The 18698-nt window shown below is 35.6% G+C and overlaps 1 protein-coding gene across 2 annotated transcripts in view; it reads right to left on the bottom strand.

Moving 5' to 3' along the window:
* Positions 1–18698, bottom strand: part of ADAMTS6 (ADAM metallopeptidase with thrombospondin type 1 motif 6) — a 133212-nt gene that overhangs the window by 68344 nt on the left and 46170 nt on the right. For both annotated transcript variants that reach the window (XM_054003727.1, XM_054003728.1), the window contains exons 7-8: positions 11660–11703; positions 8109–8214 (exon numbers count right to left, since the gene is read on the bottom strand). In XM_054003727.1, coding sequence (XP_053859702.1) covers positions 8109–8214; positions 11660–11703 — 150 coding nt within the window. The remainder of the gene's footprint in view (positions 1–8108; positions 8215–11659; positions 11704–18698) is intronic.

Raw genomic sequence — 18698 nt, 5'->3', positions numbered from 1 at the left:
AAAAGTACATATCCTCGCCATAAAGAATTGGTACCCTATCTTCCTATGAGAAAGAAAAGCAACTTACACCTTAAGAGGTTTAATGACACTAATTATCTGTTCTAGGAGATGAACACACATACAAAGAGTGAAATGGGCTATCTTCAAGTGAGTATCTTGACCCTAGTTACATTTCAAGTATTTCCTCCAATGTCTCACACTGACCTAACATTTATGGAGATTGACATAAAGGGGAGGAAGGTGTCATAAAGTGTATCAGTGAATGCATTAAAAGTTTCTAAAAGTAAATCTCTGCCACAGTATGGGTGTGCTTGTACAAGTATTCTTATGTTTGACAGAAGACCTAAATAGTGAATCATAATTTGTTTGGAGAAACAGTTTACTATATAAGAGACAAAAATTTTCATAAAATTTGTATTAAGCAATTTTCCACTGTATTGTACTTATTCTCATAATGGTTTAAAAAGTGTAATTTAAATCTATGTATGTATTTCATATAGCTTAGAATGTCTATTTAGGGCCTACATTGAAAAATTGGAACTGTTATCTTCCCTACATCTGTAAATATAGGCATGGCTTCAAATACGCTTTTCTTAGTGTCAGTAGAAAATACACGAGTGAAAAAAAGGAAAATTTACCATGTTTCAACATTGTTTTGTTCAGCAAAAAGTGGGTGAATCTGAACATAAACTACTATTAAAGAATAGTAGATTTTTTTCCCTACAATATCAGAGATATGAGCTACTTGGAACAAAGCACAATTTCTATGTGGACATACATAGTAATTTTATTAATTATTCTTGTGTCGACTAGGAGTGAAATACTTGTCAGTTGTTATGAGGTTATGGTAAATGTTGGACACATCACAATCATCGGATTTTATGTTTTCTCAGTAACAAAAGTAAGCACTTTTTCTTTACTTTTGTAAATATTTCCCCCATACTGTCTCTTAAAAGAGAATTCTCCTCTTTCTGTGTAGCCCTCCATATAATTTTAGCCAATGTTATAAAAGTATTGGTTGTATCTACATAACAGCATGAAAATTAAAATTTACCATTAAATGACATTACAAATGAAGGGAAAAATAATCAAAAAGTATTGTCTTAAAAAATCAATTTATTTAATTTTAGGATTCCAAACATTGATAGCATGTATTGAAACTACCTAACATTGCATATTCCTCAAGGGAGGAATCAAGGTTTATTAGTTACTTCACTTTCTATTTCCATGTCTTAAATGGATTTTAACCTTAACTACTGATTTCCTGCATTTGGACATCATTCTGCAGTCTGGAGTATCCCTAATGCTTTATTTTGAAGTAATACAGAATTTTAAACTTGAGTGAAACACATTAGCTCCCTGAAAACTTAGGAAACAAACTAATTCAATAGTAGGAGCTTTATGAAATGCATATCTGCCATGAAATTCAACACAATTCTAGCACACTTCTATCCTAATTTTTCCTCTTTATTTCCTAAATATGGTTCTTCTCTCAGTTATGGATGATGACCAAATACCCCACCAATACCAATTTTTATAAATGAGCATCATTTAGTATTAAATAACATATGAGGCTCTTAAAAGCACAGCAATTTCTAAATTACTAAAAACCAATGCATTTTATTCAGAAACCTGAACTTTCTTATGGGGAAATTACAGACTTCTGCAGGACTGTTACAAAAAAAAGCAGAGCACAAACTTCTCCTGGATTACACTGCCATAGCTTCATAGCCTGCATGGCACAACAGTAACATCAAGTAGGGCTTGTGTGCTACACAAAGCCAATAGTGCAAATGCATCAGGTCTTTAGACTGTAGGTCAAAGTGTAAAGTATTGGCTCAGATCAGGAAACAAACTTCTGAACTCAGATGTCCTTTGGAAATTCAAGATGCCCTGAAGGTTATGATAACCTTCCACTTCATCCCCATTTATTCTTCTTGCACTTTTGTTAAGACCTGTGAAATGCTACAATGTTCACTTTCTTTGATAAAAATGCTTTGATGTTAGAAAAATTATTTTAGTATTGCAAATTCTGAACATTAAAGAATATTTCAGACATGTAGAGAAAGATGTTTTTTCATATTTTAAATATAAACATGTCCCACAATTGGGGGGTTTTGCTGTTTGTTTATGACATTTTATTTTATACGCATGTCACTAAAACTGAAGTCCCAAAGAAAACTTTTTAAAACCTCCAATATTATGAAAGCAGGCATAAAAGAGTGTTCCTTTGGCAAAAAAGACCAGGGCAAGGGATGAACAGTGGAGAGTGAGAGAGTTAGAAATAATTATGTATGGTCTGATGTGGCTTGTGGAGTCATTTTGGTTAAGGTTTCTGTTGATTTTGTTTTGTTGGGGTTTTTGTTTCTGTGATTTGTTTAGTTTGGTTTCTTTTTGTTTAATTTCTTTTTGTTGGGTTAGTTTTGATTTGGTTTGGGGTTTTTAAACTAAAAAAGATAGTTAAACTGTCCCTAAAAATTCACGCCATCAACTCCATCACTCCTAGACATCTAGCAGGAATAAGCTTAATGTTTTCTGTTTGCTGTTGAGGTGTCCATACACTGTAGATTTGAGTTGTACAAAAAAGACATTCCTTGACATGCACTTCTTCTAGAAAACCTCTCACTAAATCTCAAGTCCTGTAATGCAGCTGAGGTTTGACTGATTATAGTGAGTTGACCCTGGCTGAATTCCAGGTGCCTGCCCCTCTCTTCCTCAGCTGGACAGAGAAAATATCAGGAAAGGTTTGTGGGTTGAAACAGGGACAGGAAGAGACTACTCACCAATTACCGTTATGGGCAAAATAGATTCAACTTGCTGAATTCAGCTTAGTTTTATTACCAGTCAAATCACAGTAGGAGTATGAAAAATAAAAACGAAATCTTAAAACAACTTTTCTCCCATTCATCCCTTCTTCCCAGGCCCAAATTTACTCCTGAACGGAGAATGGGGGTTACATTCGTTACACATCACTGCTGCTCCTTTTGCCTCACACTGTTCTCTTCTCCAGCATGGAGTCCCACCCACCCACTGCAGACAGTTCTCTACTAAATTCTTACACATGAGGCCTTCCCATGGGCTGCAGTCCCTCATGAACTGCTCCAGTGTGGGTCCTGTCCTTCAGGCACAGCCAGTTCCTGTGTGGGTTCCTCACAGGGTCAACAAGTCCTACCAGGACCCTGCTCCAGTACAGGGTCACAGCCTCCCTTCAGGCATCCACCTGCTCCAACATGGTGTTCTCCATGGGCTGCAGGTGGATCTCTGCTTCCCTGTGCTCCTCCATGGGCCACAGGGGCACAGCTGCCTCACAGGTGCAGGGGAATCTCAGCTCCAGTGCCTTCTCACTGACCTTGGTGTCTGCAGAGTTGTTTACCTCACATATTCTCTCTCATCTTTTCTGGCTGTTGTCGTATAGCAGTATTTCTACCCCTTTTCTAAAACACATTATCCCAGAAGCCCTACCACTGTCACTGATGGGCCCACCATCCTACCACTGTCACTCCATCCTGGAGCCTCTTGCCATTGTCTCTGTGGGACATGGAGGAAGCTTCTGGCAGCTTCCCACGAAAGACATCCTTGTAGCCTGCCTGACACTAAAAACTGGTCATGCAAACCCAATGCACTGCTCAAACATGAAGCTCACTGGTCACTAAGAATGAGGTACAGACAAGCACCTCCTGAAAGTACCAGCAGATTACAAGATTTACTCCATCACTGAAGACCATCCTTCTCATATAGAAGGAGGGGTATTTATAATATTTTTCATTTTGCATACAAGCTGAAAAGGGACTTTGAAAAGTGCTAGAATGCAGGCACACTTTAGCTGTATGAACTAATTTACAACTAAATGCATGCTTGAAAGTATCGCTGTTCTTCATTTTGAAGACAATTTAGTCAGTTGGACTATATGTTCTTATTATTTCTCACATTTTTTTTATCAAGATATGACTGTCAAATTGTTAAATTCATTTATAAGTCAAGACAATTCTGACTTTTCAGAAACCATTTTGCCCACCAATCTTATCTACCAGTTTCTTTCATACAGCTCTCAATGGCTGTCTGTCATTAGTAAATTATTTCTTACTCCAAGTTCTGTGCACAACTTTCTGTCCTAAGCCTAGTCCACTATCCTCATATTTTGACATTTCCTTTGTTTACCCATTTTTATTCTGTTTATTCTTTCTCACTCTGTTTTTCACTTTCAAAATCTCAGCCAACTCATCCACAAAACTGCAACAATGAATGGTAAAATACCTTTCTTTTACCAATATACCTCTTCCAGTGGAATCTGGAATTCCACACCCGTTTAACTAAGCATGCTTTACAGCATGCATAGGACAAGCTAGACATTTTAGAATGTACCCAAATACAAAAGCATAGAGCAGAAAGCCACCTAACTCAGTTGGCTGGGGAATAGAAAATGTGACTGGATCGTACATCATTCAACTTGTCCAAGATAAAAGCATGATCATGCCTGCAAAGGGTTCCTCTCTTCACCAAGAGAAAAAGTTGAACTTTGACAATTTAGGGGATACACACTCAATTCTCACTCCTGGTACAAGAAATTACTGTTTGTGATTTTTGCTTACCAGAAATCTTAAGCATATTTGGTGTGAAATATATAATGGTAGGAAAGCAGACATCCTGTATGTCAAACATCAAAATTCAGTTTTCTAGAGAAATTATTCTGAAGTCTAAAAGGCCAACTCTGAATTTTATCTAATTCACAGAAGTACTAAGAGTAATACAGGCTGTTCTCTGAATCATGGCTAGGGAGAAACAATCACAAAACTTTAGTTTCTCCATTTTTTATTCCCTCAAGAAAGAAACAAACACTGTGTACCACCATCTTCAATAAAAACAGCCGGTTATGAGCCTGAACTGCACACAGCTGAACAGTACCAAAACTGGGCTATATACATATAAACTCTACAAGTGATAATGGAAGCAAAAAACAAAAACAAAAACAAACAAAAAACCAAACAAACAAAAAAAAAAAACAACACTGTAACAATTTAACAGTAAGTATGACTGACTATTACAATCAGACTGCCAGTTCCTTTAAGGTTTCAAGAAGTATTTTTCTGGTATTCTTCAATCAAATTGACCTAATTTGAATCAATACAAGGTTAAAAGAGACTTATAAATAAATTAAATTCAACACACTATAATATACAGGAATTAAGAGCGAAGGATCTAATGCCTTCTCATCACTGTATAATTCAATAAAGTATTAAGAAGAAGTTGAGCCACTTCCATCAGGGAAGCTTATAAATCAGATTTTGGAGAAACTGTGGATAATCTATCAAAAAAGTGTATTATCACAATTGTTCTCTTTTAGTCACTAAAGAATTGTGATCCTCAGTTCAAAAGTTTTTTAAAAACTCAGTATTCCATAGCAACTACACAATTAATAAAAACATGATCTTTCAAAGTGCAATTCTCCCATTCTAATCTAATTAGAAGGCTATCCAGAAAAGCATTTCTCCTTGAAAAGTTAAAAGACTGATAGTCTGATTGTGATTAAAATGTTCATTCATACCTTCTGTTAAATATTTATGGGGGGGGAAATTTCTTTTTGCTTCTGTTCCTCACCACTCGTACATTTTTTTGTGTATATTCATCAATCGCATGGATGAAGTGGCAGATGCCTGCTCAGCACATTCACTGAGGGCACAGAGCTGGGAGCAGTGGCCGATACCCCAGAAGGCTGTGCAGCCCTTCAGAAGAACCTTGACAGGTTGGAGAGGTGGACAAAGAAGAACCATCTGAAATTCAGCAAAGGCAATTGCAGGGTCCTGCACCTGGGGAGGAACAACTCCAGGCACCAGCGCAGCCTGGGGCTGACCTGCTGGGGATTAGCTCTGTGGAGAAGGACCTGGGGGTCCTGGTGGCCAACAAGCTGTCCATGAGCCAGCAGCGTGTCCTGGTGGCCAAGAAGGCCAGTGCTATCCTGGGGGGCATTAGGAAGAGCATTGCCAGCAGGTGGAGGGAGGTGATCCTGCCCCTCTACTCAGCCCTGGTGAGGCCCCACCTGGAGTGCTGTGTCCAGTTCTGGGCTCCTCAGGACAACAGAGACATGGAGCACCTGGAGTAGGTCCAGCAGACGGGGTGTGAAGATAATTAGGGGACTGGAGCATCTCTCTTATGAAGAAAGGCTGGGAGGGAGTTGGTCCATTCAGCCTTGAGAAGAGATGACTGAGAGAGGACCTCATTAGTGCCTATAAGTATATGAAGGGGAAGTACCAAGCCAGGCTCTTCTTAGAGATGCTGAATCACAGGACAGAAGCTGATGCCTAGGAAGTTCTACCTGGACACAAGGAAGAATTTCTTTACTGTGCAGGTGACCGAGCACTGAAACAGATTGCCCAGAGAGGCTGTGAAGTCTCCCTCACTGGAGATATTCAAGAACGATCTGGATACCATGTGCCATGTGTTCTAGGATGACCCTGCTTGAGCAGGGAGATTGAACCAGATGACCCACTCTGGTGCCTTGCATCCCGACCCATTCTGTGATTCTGTGTAATTGAGTGCTCTTTTGTTGTATGTTACATATTCGATGTAGATATGTCCTTTAAATGCTTCTATTTTTCACTTAACAATTAAGTCAGTTTCCTATTCTAAATGTGAAAAGAGGTACAGCCAAAGAAAAATGTTTTCAAGGCTGTCAGAAACAATTATTTTACCCACATGTGCAAATAATGTCTAGTAGGTACTGGAAGCTAGGAGATTGAGAGGAAATAACAACTTTGACATTTGTAGAGGCATTCAGTCACTGTGTGGGTAGAATGACAGGCGATGTTGTGTCTACCACAAAACAGAAATCTTGAAGATTTTTTACCAAAAAAACTGTATAAAAGCTAAAGGAATATTATTTCTGCATCTTATCAAATCAGATTTTAGAGATTTCAGGATTTTAAAATACCTTTTATATAAGAAGCCAAAAGATACAATACACAGAAAACATCAATGGTAAAAACATTCCTATGATCACAGGATATATGCTATCACTATATGTAGGGTTTTTTTTCAGATTCTAGCCATTCTAGAGGGAGGGAGGGAGGGAGGGAGGGAGAAGTTATTACATGTATTTTTAAATTCTTATTATCATTCAGATCTTAATCAATTGCTTTTGAATTCAAAAATTCATCTACACTACATGTGTAGGGACTTTTTAATACATAATATAAATGAGAGCAGAGTTGCCTGATGATTATCTAATACAACAGGTGGGCTAAAAATAACTTTTTACTTCCAACTCCTTTTTTTGATTAGCAGATTGCTAGCTTTCATTTCAGTCCACACTGGAATTTTAACAGTTCCATCAGCTAATGGGTGGAAAAGCATGTCATCCATAACTCTGTATTGGTCAACCCATGTATATAAAAAAGAAAACCTCTTGATAAAATAAGGTGCCCAGTCTTTTTAGAATCATCACATTGTACTAAGAGTGCTGTCTTTTGTACTAAGTGTGTCATTGTACTAAGAGTGCTGTCAGTGTGGACTGAAGGCCTGAAATATTTCCAGACCAAACACTACTCAGATTTTATCAGTGTCATAGCAACATACTCTTTAAAACCATACGATAATACTTTAAACGTAACAAGTGATTCTGACTACTCTATGCCTGTTTTACACAAATCATGCTTGAGTGAAAGAGGACTTAAATCATATGAATATTGACAACAGAATCAATGTTTCAATGATAGTACTTTGAATTATATTAAAGACAAAATAAAAAGAGCAAAAAATTTTACCTTTTAACCACTTCTCTTTCATAAAGTATAGCAGAAAAAAGTAATGGGGGAGAAAATATTTTCAAAGCCAAATATTTAAAAATATGAAACAGAGTAGGAAGGTTGTGAGTCAAGTCTCAGAGGGACAGATTTAACTGGAATCTGAAATCAAAGGGTATACAATGAGTCTTCAGTTCTAAATTTAAAGTCCCTGGTAATACATACTAAATAAAATATAATGCCACTTATGAATACATATACAGGAACATGGAACATCAGAATAGAGATGATGCAGGAAAAAATTATATCAATTATTAACTAATATTAAAAATGTGGTAAATTAAAATGTATTCTTATTTTAAACTCACTCACTTGTGACCAATCTCATGTGCAATGGTAAAAGCTGAACCTAGGCCAATATCTTCATTAATGCTGCAGCTCCTTTCTGGCTCACACATTCCAGCCACAGAGGCCAAGCCTGAATAAACAGAAGGAGACACAAAGGGTCATGCCAAGGTGTTTCAGACTTAAAAGCCCTAGTTATAAATGCCTGGATTCTTTTTAATAACTTCTATGCACAGAAGGAGCAGTTGGCAAAAGGTTAACTTTCTAGTCATTTGCAAAATCACTGGGGGGAATTTCACTTTGCCGGCTAGACATTAATATTTTTTGAACTGCAGTCAGTGCTGGAAAATGTCTAGACTAGGGGTTAGATTTATAAATTTTACTTCTGGTAACTTGGGACCACCTAGTAACTTGAGCCAGGAGAGGGAATTCAAGAAAGCATTTCTATTTTAACATTCTTGAGACTGAAGAAAGCAAAATGTATCCACATTATTTTTCTAGAGAAATCTGTTTAAGTTTAGTGGGTTCATAAAAACATACAAGCAACTTTTTTAGCTATGAAAAACCTCACATGGTACGTTAAAAAATTTAAAAAAGCAAAACTGAATGCATCAGTGAAGAGAGAGGAGACATGTTAATAACAAGCAAGCATTTAAGCATGGAAGTCTTTTCCATTTATCACCCATCATCTTCTGGCATTAAAACCTTATTGTGTTACAAGAGCTTTTAAAAACTTTCTTCTGAGAGAGAACATCACTGGCATTTACTGACTATGGCTCTTCTGTATCTTACACATTTTTCAGCAACAGATTATTACGGAACATACTGCAGTCATAAATCAGTACCATTAGAGAAAGACTTAAACATCAGGTTTATTTAATGTATTTCTCCCCTAGAATTTCTTATCTCAAAGAAACAGCAAACCTTTCTTTAAGGAAGTTACCTGCTCAGTTAACTATATTACCAAAAATAAAAAACCAAAACAGAAAAAATAATAATTCATAAATAAATAAGTACATTCCAAACAACTCCAAAAATAATAATAAAAAAATTTGAAAAAGCCTAACTTTGGTTGAGAGATGAGGGAAATGGAACAGGGAGTGGGCAAGAGAGAAAGCAAAAATATTTATATGAGTAGGGACTTCAAATTATTCTATTTGGACTAACAGTAAGAAAGTCATAATATACTAAATGCTTCCTGTTATGTCCACATTAGCAATTAATTTGAAGACATAGGAGTGGATCAGCACAGTGAAGTACTGAAGTTGAGGCTCTTCATGTATCTTTGCATGCTGGTTTGGCCATTCTGGACTAGTTGAATCCTGTAGGCTGAACATCACTACACATGTGGATCAAAGCTTCCTGAAGGGAAAAAGTATTGCAGGCATATCGTGAGAACACACCCCATGGGTGATCTTAGGTCTCCTATAGGCAGACGTAGAGTATTTGGAGGGTATGTGTTCTATGTTTTCTTCCAAACAAATCTAGTTTGGACACAGTGAAACTACTCTGATAGACAAATTGACATGGGCAAAAGCTAACAATGTGTATCTGGAGAGTTTGCAGTGTGGAACCGGCAAAAAATGCAATAATTATAGTTCATCCATGCTGTTCTAATTGAAGAATTCTGAAGACATGGCAATACATATATATACAACTATCATGTTCCCCTGCAAAGTCCACCATATTTGAATGATAAAGTCATCTCCATCTTCAGGTCTTTGAGTGAGGACTTGCTTCAGCAAATGAAAAGACCAGAGTGAAATAACTCCATACTATGCTTGCAGAAAGTGACAGAGATCAAGCTAAGAACTCAGTCAGTGACTCAGATTTTAAAAGGACTTGTCCTTCACTGGAGCCACAGACAACACTGCACAGACGTCTGAGATCTTTTCTAAGGGGTTCCATGAAAGGTTCCCTGCCTCAGGTGTCTGAAATAGGATACAGATATTTACACCACATGAAAACTTTTACTTCTGTCTCTTCCTAGAATACCAGTTATTCAGGTTTCTTTTGACTTTCTGAGACCTCTCTGTGACTTTTTTTCAAAGACTCCTTTATATATATGATTAACTTTAGTTATTGGATGTCAGTGAGACTTAAGCATATCAAACGCCTTGCAGAAGAGGACTACAGGGCCTTGTCTCTTCTCCTATTCAATGCCTATAATGCAGAAAAATTGTCATGGTTTTGTTTCCAAGACCCCTATAACAGTAAGTTGGAACTGATACCATATGTAACTCTTATTTTTAATTTTTTTTTAATTAAACTTTTTGTTTAATAAAATGTTTGCCAAATCTAGCCTCTGTTACACTGGATTCAAGTGAAGCAAAATTTGCCTTTATGCCAAAATCTGATAGAGTAAGAGTTAGTTACACTAATGATCTGTGTCAAAAGTACCACATAAAAATATCAAATAGTTCATGCATGAATGTATTCTCTTTCAACCTTTCTTTTTTTAACACTTGCAAAGCCACTTCTAAGACATCATCTCTTCAGTTTCATCACCTCCAATATCAAATAAAATCAATTACATTTGGAAATTCATCAACATGATTTGCCTTTTATTAAAGCATGCCGTGGGGTTTTTTTATGTTTATAGCAGGCAAAATTCTGGTACTTTTCCCCATGTAAACTACACCCCTCTGCCAGAAGCATTGTACTGACTTGTGAGAGAGTTTCAGAAAAAATTAACATGGGTTAAGGCTATCAGTAATAGTGATATACAGTAATATAGGAAAGACAAAGCAGATACAATCATGAATTCTGAATGAGAGAAGTATTAATAATATGAACTAGCTGAATTAGAATTTTGTCTTTAATCACCTCCAAGAAAGAGGCTTATGAAAGGATGAAAACTGAAAAAAAAAAAATCTAAACAAGTGTTATGTTAATCTTTGAATAATGTTCCCTTTATATGTTAAAGCACCATTGGAAGCAACAACCTATAGGTCATGTGTAGTTATTTGTTGTAGTAAATAACTTCTGGTGATATATTTAGGTATGGAGAGAACAGCTCTCCATCCTTAATCTAAAATTGACATGTGCACTTCTCCATTGTCAAAGCACTGTTTTAAGCAGTTTCAATGTTATTGTATTTTCTATCACTGTGCTATTTTTTTCCCAGTCTGCAAAAGGAAAAACATAAAGCTGTACTTGCAGTGTACAACATAGCAACAGTGTAAACTTCAAAGTCCATTACTTTTGTAAGCTTTATGGGGGTGCTTTTATAACCTTCCTGAGGATTTTTACTTCTGTCTTTTAAATTAGATTATGGATACTGGTAAATGGAAATAAACAGCGAATTCTCTCTTGTAAGAAGTAAAATTGAGTCATCTGCTAGGTTTTATCAGTATTACAGCTGTCAGAGATGAAATACACAGCACCAGCTCACACAAACTCCCATTAATGTATCAAAGCCAAAATCCACCTAGATTATCTTTTATTTTTCATGTTTATAAAACTGCAAAATTTTGAAAGTACAAACTTAAAAAGATCTAATCAGTCAAAAAACCAATAGCTAAGTATAAAGCCAGGAAACAACAAATATGAGCTGAAATTTCTCTTTATAATCTTACCCAGTGTTCCACAAGGCTTGTTTTTATAAGTGCAGATATCATATCTGTTAGGAAAAAAATGTAGATAAAGTATGTCAGTGAAACAGGTTTGTAAGATACTTTGTATATTTCACACATATCTGTATCATAGTCCAAGTTGTCAGACCGCAATCAGTTTAATTATGTGCAGTCAGCTGGTGTTGGCCTTTTCTACACTCTGGTGTAAACCACAAGCTGCAGTACACTCACAGCCGCTGGCCTCAGGCCAGTGGGACACCTGCCAGCAAGAAAAAAATGGTTAAAGTGGATCTTTGTAATCACCAGCTCCATAAAGCAGTCTACCATTCTGTTATGAAGTTACAGCAGCATGGCTACAGACTGCTACTGATTCTTAAACCCTACGTTTTACTTAACATAATTGGTCCTATGGTCTCACACTTATCAGCTAAGTCATACTACTTAGACTTTGGTTCTATTTAAAAAACTGAACTCCTAATTATTATACCATTTTTAAAAATATCTTATGATCTTATGAACTGTCATTATAGTGCCCTTCTCATTATCCTTCCATAATTATAGTGTATCTTAAGAATATGTGCTAACAACCTAAAATGAAAACTGTTTCTGCAAAAAGCTAAAATATTTCTTTATAGGAAATTTTTTGTCATTGTAGATACAATCTTTCAAACACAGAATATAATGAGTTTTTGTGTAGTTAATATTTAAATATCTGGAGCTAGCAAAGAAATTGTTTTCTGTGACATAGCTTTTAAAACAGCATGGTGGCCATGCAGTAGTCAATTCATTAATTACACCTTCATATTTTGAATATGCCATCCTATAATATGGATAGTGATAAAAGTACACTCCCACAATGCTATTTATTTGCAAGAATTTATACACATTTCCTTGATTTCTGAAGTATACTATGCTTCAGAATAATTTCTACTCTTTAGAAAGCCAAGTGAGAAAAAAAAATTTAAATATACCATCTTTATGCTTTAATTTTAAACTCAAATAGTTACTAATTTTGGGCCACCAGACATTTTATGTTACAAATACCGTAAGGACTGCTATCACATAGGAGTCTAATCACAAGATATATACCTTTCACTGCTAAAAGAGTTATGGTCTGTCTGCAAGCCAAATCCATGGACAAAATAACAAAGCTTATAATTTGGAACAAATCCAGTAAACTCTCTATGCATGCAGACTGCTGTGACCACATGGAATTCCTTTGATTCTTAAAGGGTACTGAGTGTGGAGCAGTTTGTGGGATTAAGCTATAATTTTGAACTTAAATGTTCATGTGCATTAATTTCATCAAGGTGGTTCAAATGTGTGCTGATTTCCTGTTTGCTGTCTGGAGGAGGAGAAGGTAACCAAGTCAGCATTCTTATAGAAAATATTCTTATAAAAAATCTTTCTTACTTCTCTTGAAATATAACCACTGAAATGACCCTAAGTTCCAAGATGACATGGATTCAGAGTAAAAGAAGGTTTTTTACTGAACATTTCCTGCCTTTTACATAATTAAGGAAGCAAACTTCTTATTTGTCTGTTCAGGAGAGTGTCTGAACCTAATCCTATTGAAAATTTTTTCCTCAGAGAAAGCAGACATCTCAGTCTTATTTAGTGAGAAAACCCTAACTAAATTCTTTAGAACATAGTTGAAAACTGAATGGAAAAGAAGTCTCTGAAATACACAGGTCTTCCGCTTTTTAATATCCAATGGCAGGTAAGGAAAAACAATTAAATACATACATCCTTAGATAAAATGGATGTTTGAAAATAAAGCCAATTCTACTCAACTCAAGTAAAATGTTGTCACTGACTTCAGCAGAGTTGAAAACTTTCCTGATGGTCTGAATCAAATTATCATCCTATAGGTATGATTCTGAAGTTACTCCTCACCTAAGGTTCAGTTTCACAAAGAACTGTGACAGGAGAGAATTATATTAATTAAGTCCCTTGCTTCTGTTATATTTTTGAAAAACAAAGACTACAGTATTCTTCCGTTTCTGCTGGGAAGTATGTGTTCTTCATTATGCATAACCTAACATTTTTAAGAAAATATGATGGTAATGAAACTTAAATTAGATAATAAAACTAAGGAAAAGATAACTTTATTTTCCAATACACCAATTATTTTTGCAAGAACATACTTGGGTAGTAACATGTTCTAAATATGGCATCACTAAATATTCAAATTTTATAGACAATTATTAATTTCCTGTAAGGATGTTCATACACTCTCCTAGGCCCAGTTTACCAGGAAAAATTCTTTTGAACTTTTGAAAAAATTTTCAGTCTAATAACTTACTTCATCTACATCATCTTCCAGCACCATTTTTTCATCTTATTACTTTCATATGAATGGTTTCCCCTTGTGATTTGTCCGAAAGCTCACAGCATTCTTATCAACCAAATTGCTTGCTTCCATCATTTACTTCTCTATATGATTTAAAATCAGACTAATTTGTCTTTTCTTTGGTTTTGACACCACTTCTTCTAACTTTATTTTGAACCTTCAAGGAATCCATTTAGTTCTCAGGTGTTGGGTTCTAAATGCAGAAGACTACAGATGTAATACTTGACACTAGTAATTTTAAGATAAGAAACTCCTGAAAACACAAATCATCAAGACTGCCTATGAGATTAGATAAGTTTCATTGCTATGGGAAAAAAAAAAAAAGAAAGAAAAAAAAAAAAAGAAAAAAAAAAGGCAACCCACGAACAAACAAAACTAAACAAAAAGCCCACATCCAAAAAAGCAGCACAAAGGTGCAGTTTGACCACCAGATGCCTAGTAAATACTTCAGGAGCTAAAGAGACCCAAAAGGGAGAGTCTCAAGCCAACAATTATCTTAAACAACCATTAAAGATTATGAAAACAGTTGCAATTATGACAACTGTAAAAATGTTGGTTCAATTCACTGAATGATGGTGTAAAAGGGACACCACGCAAAAGCTGAATGAAAGAACACAGTTACATAGGAAAATAACCTGGGATAAGATGGTAGCCAGACCATTTTGAGACAGTCAAGAAAAATCTGTACCCCAAGCCAAAAAAGATCATATACCTCCTAATAAAGTGGGTGCAGTGCCCCTGAAATGTGACCACACTGGGGAAGTGGAATGGAAAAGAGGTAGGAGGGAAGATGGTTGATTACATGGCCATGCCTGCCCTGAAGAAACCAGAAGTAATTTCATGAGGCAGATGGGGAAGAGGTCTGGGACTGCTGAGCATTACTGTGGGGCTGCTGAAGAGCTGCACAGACAGACAGGAAATGCATGATGAATGTACAACTGTCACTGACAACTCTGACTGACACATCAGCCAGAAGGAAACTGCACAGACAGACCACTAGCTGTTCAATAGGCTGGTCAAGGACTGGAGCAGCAGTACACTCCTGTCATGCCATGGATCAAACAGCAAGAGTTAGTGCACCATACAGGGACACCTTAAAAAGAAAAACCCTAGTCTTTTCTGGCAGGATATACAGGCACCATGCTAAAATATACTTGCACACTGTATTAAAAAGTGAAAGGGATCACACTAGACACTGAAATTCTACTATCTGCATTATCAAGCTGCTTTAAAACTCTATCACAATTTTTTTAAGAAACGTTCCTTGCACAGATTTGGCCCAAGAGATCAACTAATCTCAAAGAACTCCCACAAAATGTTGTGGAGATGGCCATGATTATTAACAGGCAAAACATGCAAAACTAATCAGTTTTGGAGAAGCCAGCTTAGTAGTGTGTACACAAGATCTGTGCCAGTGGTACTCAGTGCAATAAAAAAGCCACTGACGTGTTTATTTAATGTATTAGTGTAGATGTAAGCTACAATCTATCTCTTCAAGAAGTCTCTCTTATCTGTAACTCTAACCTGAAGAAAAATCCATTTCCTTTGCAAATCTGATGACTGGCATGATCCTGATTATTTGAGTAGGACACTTAAGACAAACAGATAAGAAAGACAAATTCTCTGTGAATACCGTAACCACTGCTCAAATTTGTCAGGTAAATTATCTGCAGCCATAGCCAATCCCAGGCACATTAGGGGAATACAGCCATTTGTCTCCTGCAGAGAAAAGAGAGAAGATTCTTCCTGATCCCTGTGAACTGTCTGTTTTCAGGCCTAATGCGTGCGGTTTTGCAACTATGTAACTCACACAGAGTTCCTGATTGCAAATGTATTCCCACATTAAAAATACAAATAAATTTAAAAAAACCCAGACATACTAATTCACAGATTAGATTATAAGAAAGCATCACAATGATTCTATTGTACTCCACCCACCCTTAGCATAAAAATGTAAGTAATTTATTCTAGAAGCTAGAGAAGTTAAAAAATACTCCTTAGAAGCTATTCAATCTCATATTAAGAATTATTTAGAGCATAATTTGAGAACAACTGTCCTAGGTTATCCAGTTATCTGCCTTTCCCTCCACAGCAGCCATTTGTGAGTGTTTGCAAAGAAAACAGGACAGCTCATACTGATACCTCTCCTCATAGAAGTCCCCAGCTCTGTGGCTTAGGGTACTTCAGGGACAGAGATTTTATCTTATCATTTAATTGATTTTTCTTTCATTGCCTTCAGCCCTTCATTAATTCCTCTTTATTCTGAAAAAAACAAATTGTTACCGTGTCTGTCTAGGGGATATGGTCATGCCTTTATCAGCAAAGTTGAGTCCCACTGTTTCAGTAGAGCTTCTTCCCTTTCAAATCACTATTTAAATTTTGTTTTAAATCAGATTAATATATGGGATTTCTCAGAATTATACCATTACACTGTGGCCCTTCTGTGACCACCATGTGAACTCACGGGCTTTTCAGACTTTCTGAAGTGTGTGTATTACAGTTCAAAAAGTTATTCTAACAATGGCATAAACAGTAATAGATACAAAGGCAAAATGAATTATTTCTCCTGTTAATGTGTATTTATAAATTTAAGGATAACATTGCCATTCTACCAGTCGCATTATCCAAATTTGCCCTTTAATTGAAAAGAGTCTCTATAAAACTCTATTATTACTAACTGTATGCTACTGGAAATGTCCAATGTGCAAGAAGTGACTATTTGCATCAAATTAACACTTAGATAGAAATATACCTGTTACAGGATTGGAAACACATATGAATACTAGTATTAGATACACTCTAAAGAATTTCATTAATCAACAAGAATAACCCACACAATATCTTTAAGTACAGTAAACGAGTAAGGCATGAAAACTCTTACTTGAAAAGCAAACTGTTCAAAATCAGTATGATACACCAGCTGTTTACTTATACATACATCAAACTTCCCCAAAACTACTCTGAAAGCGACCAATAAGCATGAGTAATATTTAAGATAGATATAAATAACATAAATAACCAAGACTTTTGAAGGAATATTTCTTAATGGAAAAGATTTTAGGAGACCAAAATACAGTCACAGTGAATTGCTGAGGAAAAACCTACCAAGATAAATGGAATTCAAATGTAAAAAAAAAAAAAAAAAGTAAGAAAATTCAGGCTAGGGAAAAACAACAAATATGTATGATGGGACATGAAGCTCTTTATAAGTTTCAGATAGGTGAACACACACTTCATATATATAATACTACATGATTTGCCAGTTAATCTGCTTGAAGAGGTTGTCAGAAAATAAAATAAACTAAAATAAAGAGAACTGATTCTGTCTTGACTAAGAGTAAACAGAGCTAAATACTACAAATTATTAATGTTTCATTTTTAGGGAATATTTCCAGACATGTTATCTCTGAAAGCAAGGTATTATTTTTCACTTTTAAACCAAACTATCCTATTTGATACTCACTTTTTAATTATTATAGGTTTTAAGAACAAGCTCTTTAAATAACGATTATCCCTCTCTCACACACGTGCTCAACAATAAACCTAACAAGTTCATTAGGGTTACATATTTTTTTACTTTTTATTCTTCATGCTGTGCAACATGATTTATCTATGCACCCAACCATAGATGTCTCATTTTTGAATAAAGGTAAAAGACCAGGCAAAAAGGTACCTCTTATGAAAAATTTAATTAACCTAGTTCCAACACCTATGACTATAAACTGAACTGCTGCCAGATCAGACTAAAATCTCAGATTTCTCTTAAATGGATCAAAACCTTCAGGCTATCTGACAACTCCAACTCCTATTTCTAAAGTATGGAAAATCTAGAAAAAAGAAAAAAAACAGTGACTGTCTTGTACTTTCGCTTTTTTTTTTTTTTTTGCATACATATACTTGGCTATATTTAAAAAGTGGTCATTTTGCAAGTGCAGAAAATGTCACTAATGCTAGAGAACTGGATGTGACTAATACTAGAGAATTGCATGAAATTAATAACTGCTAATATAATTTGGTTGTTCATTAGATTTGCACAGGTTATCAATAGTAATACTCTCTACTACATAGTATTTTTATGTCTTTTTAAAGGTTTACTTCAGCACATCCTTTGGCTTACAGAAAGTGGTACACCACAACAGCATTCTGCCCTCAAATAAAGAACATGTCTTATTTGGTTCCTTCCTCAAAAACCTCAAACCAAAAAGAGATATTTAAACCAAGGAAGGAAAAGAATAACATACATGTTACACATCACTCATCAGAAATAGCTTTTTCTATTATTAGTTTTCCATGTCTTTAATGCTTCCATAGACAACCAAAGTCTGTCTCTATTGGACTTCATTCTGATACTTAGCTTGGGTGGATAAATTCTGAGTTACAGCCAGAAAAACTATTGCTCTAAGTTCTAGTTCTCCTGATTTATATAATTTTTTAAAATAATTGCACTGTAAATGAAACGCTCCCATACTACTTTTTCTAACTGCAAATGTAGTTAAAAACATAAAAATAAACACAGTTCTGAAAAATAAAAATTAAAGCTGTCATTTGTATTCATCAATTTTGGCAATGTAATGAGAGAATAGCAGTTGCAAGTTTATCACAATCAGTGATAAACTTAGTGCCCTTAGGACACTCAGGATAACTCCTGATCCATGTAAAAAATATCATGCAAGTGCATCAGAAATATAG

The sequence above is a fragment of the Vidua macroura genome, chromosome Z (assembly GCF_024509145.1).
Source record: "Vidua macroura isolate BioBank_ID:100142 chromosome Z, ASM2450914v1, whole genome shotgun sequence".
NCBI lineage: Eukaryota > Metazoa > Chordata > Aves > Passeriformes > Viduidae > Vidua > Vidua macroura.
This window is presented reverse-complemented; position numbering and strand designations above follow the sequence as displayed.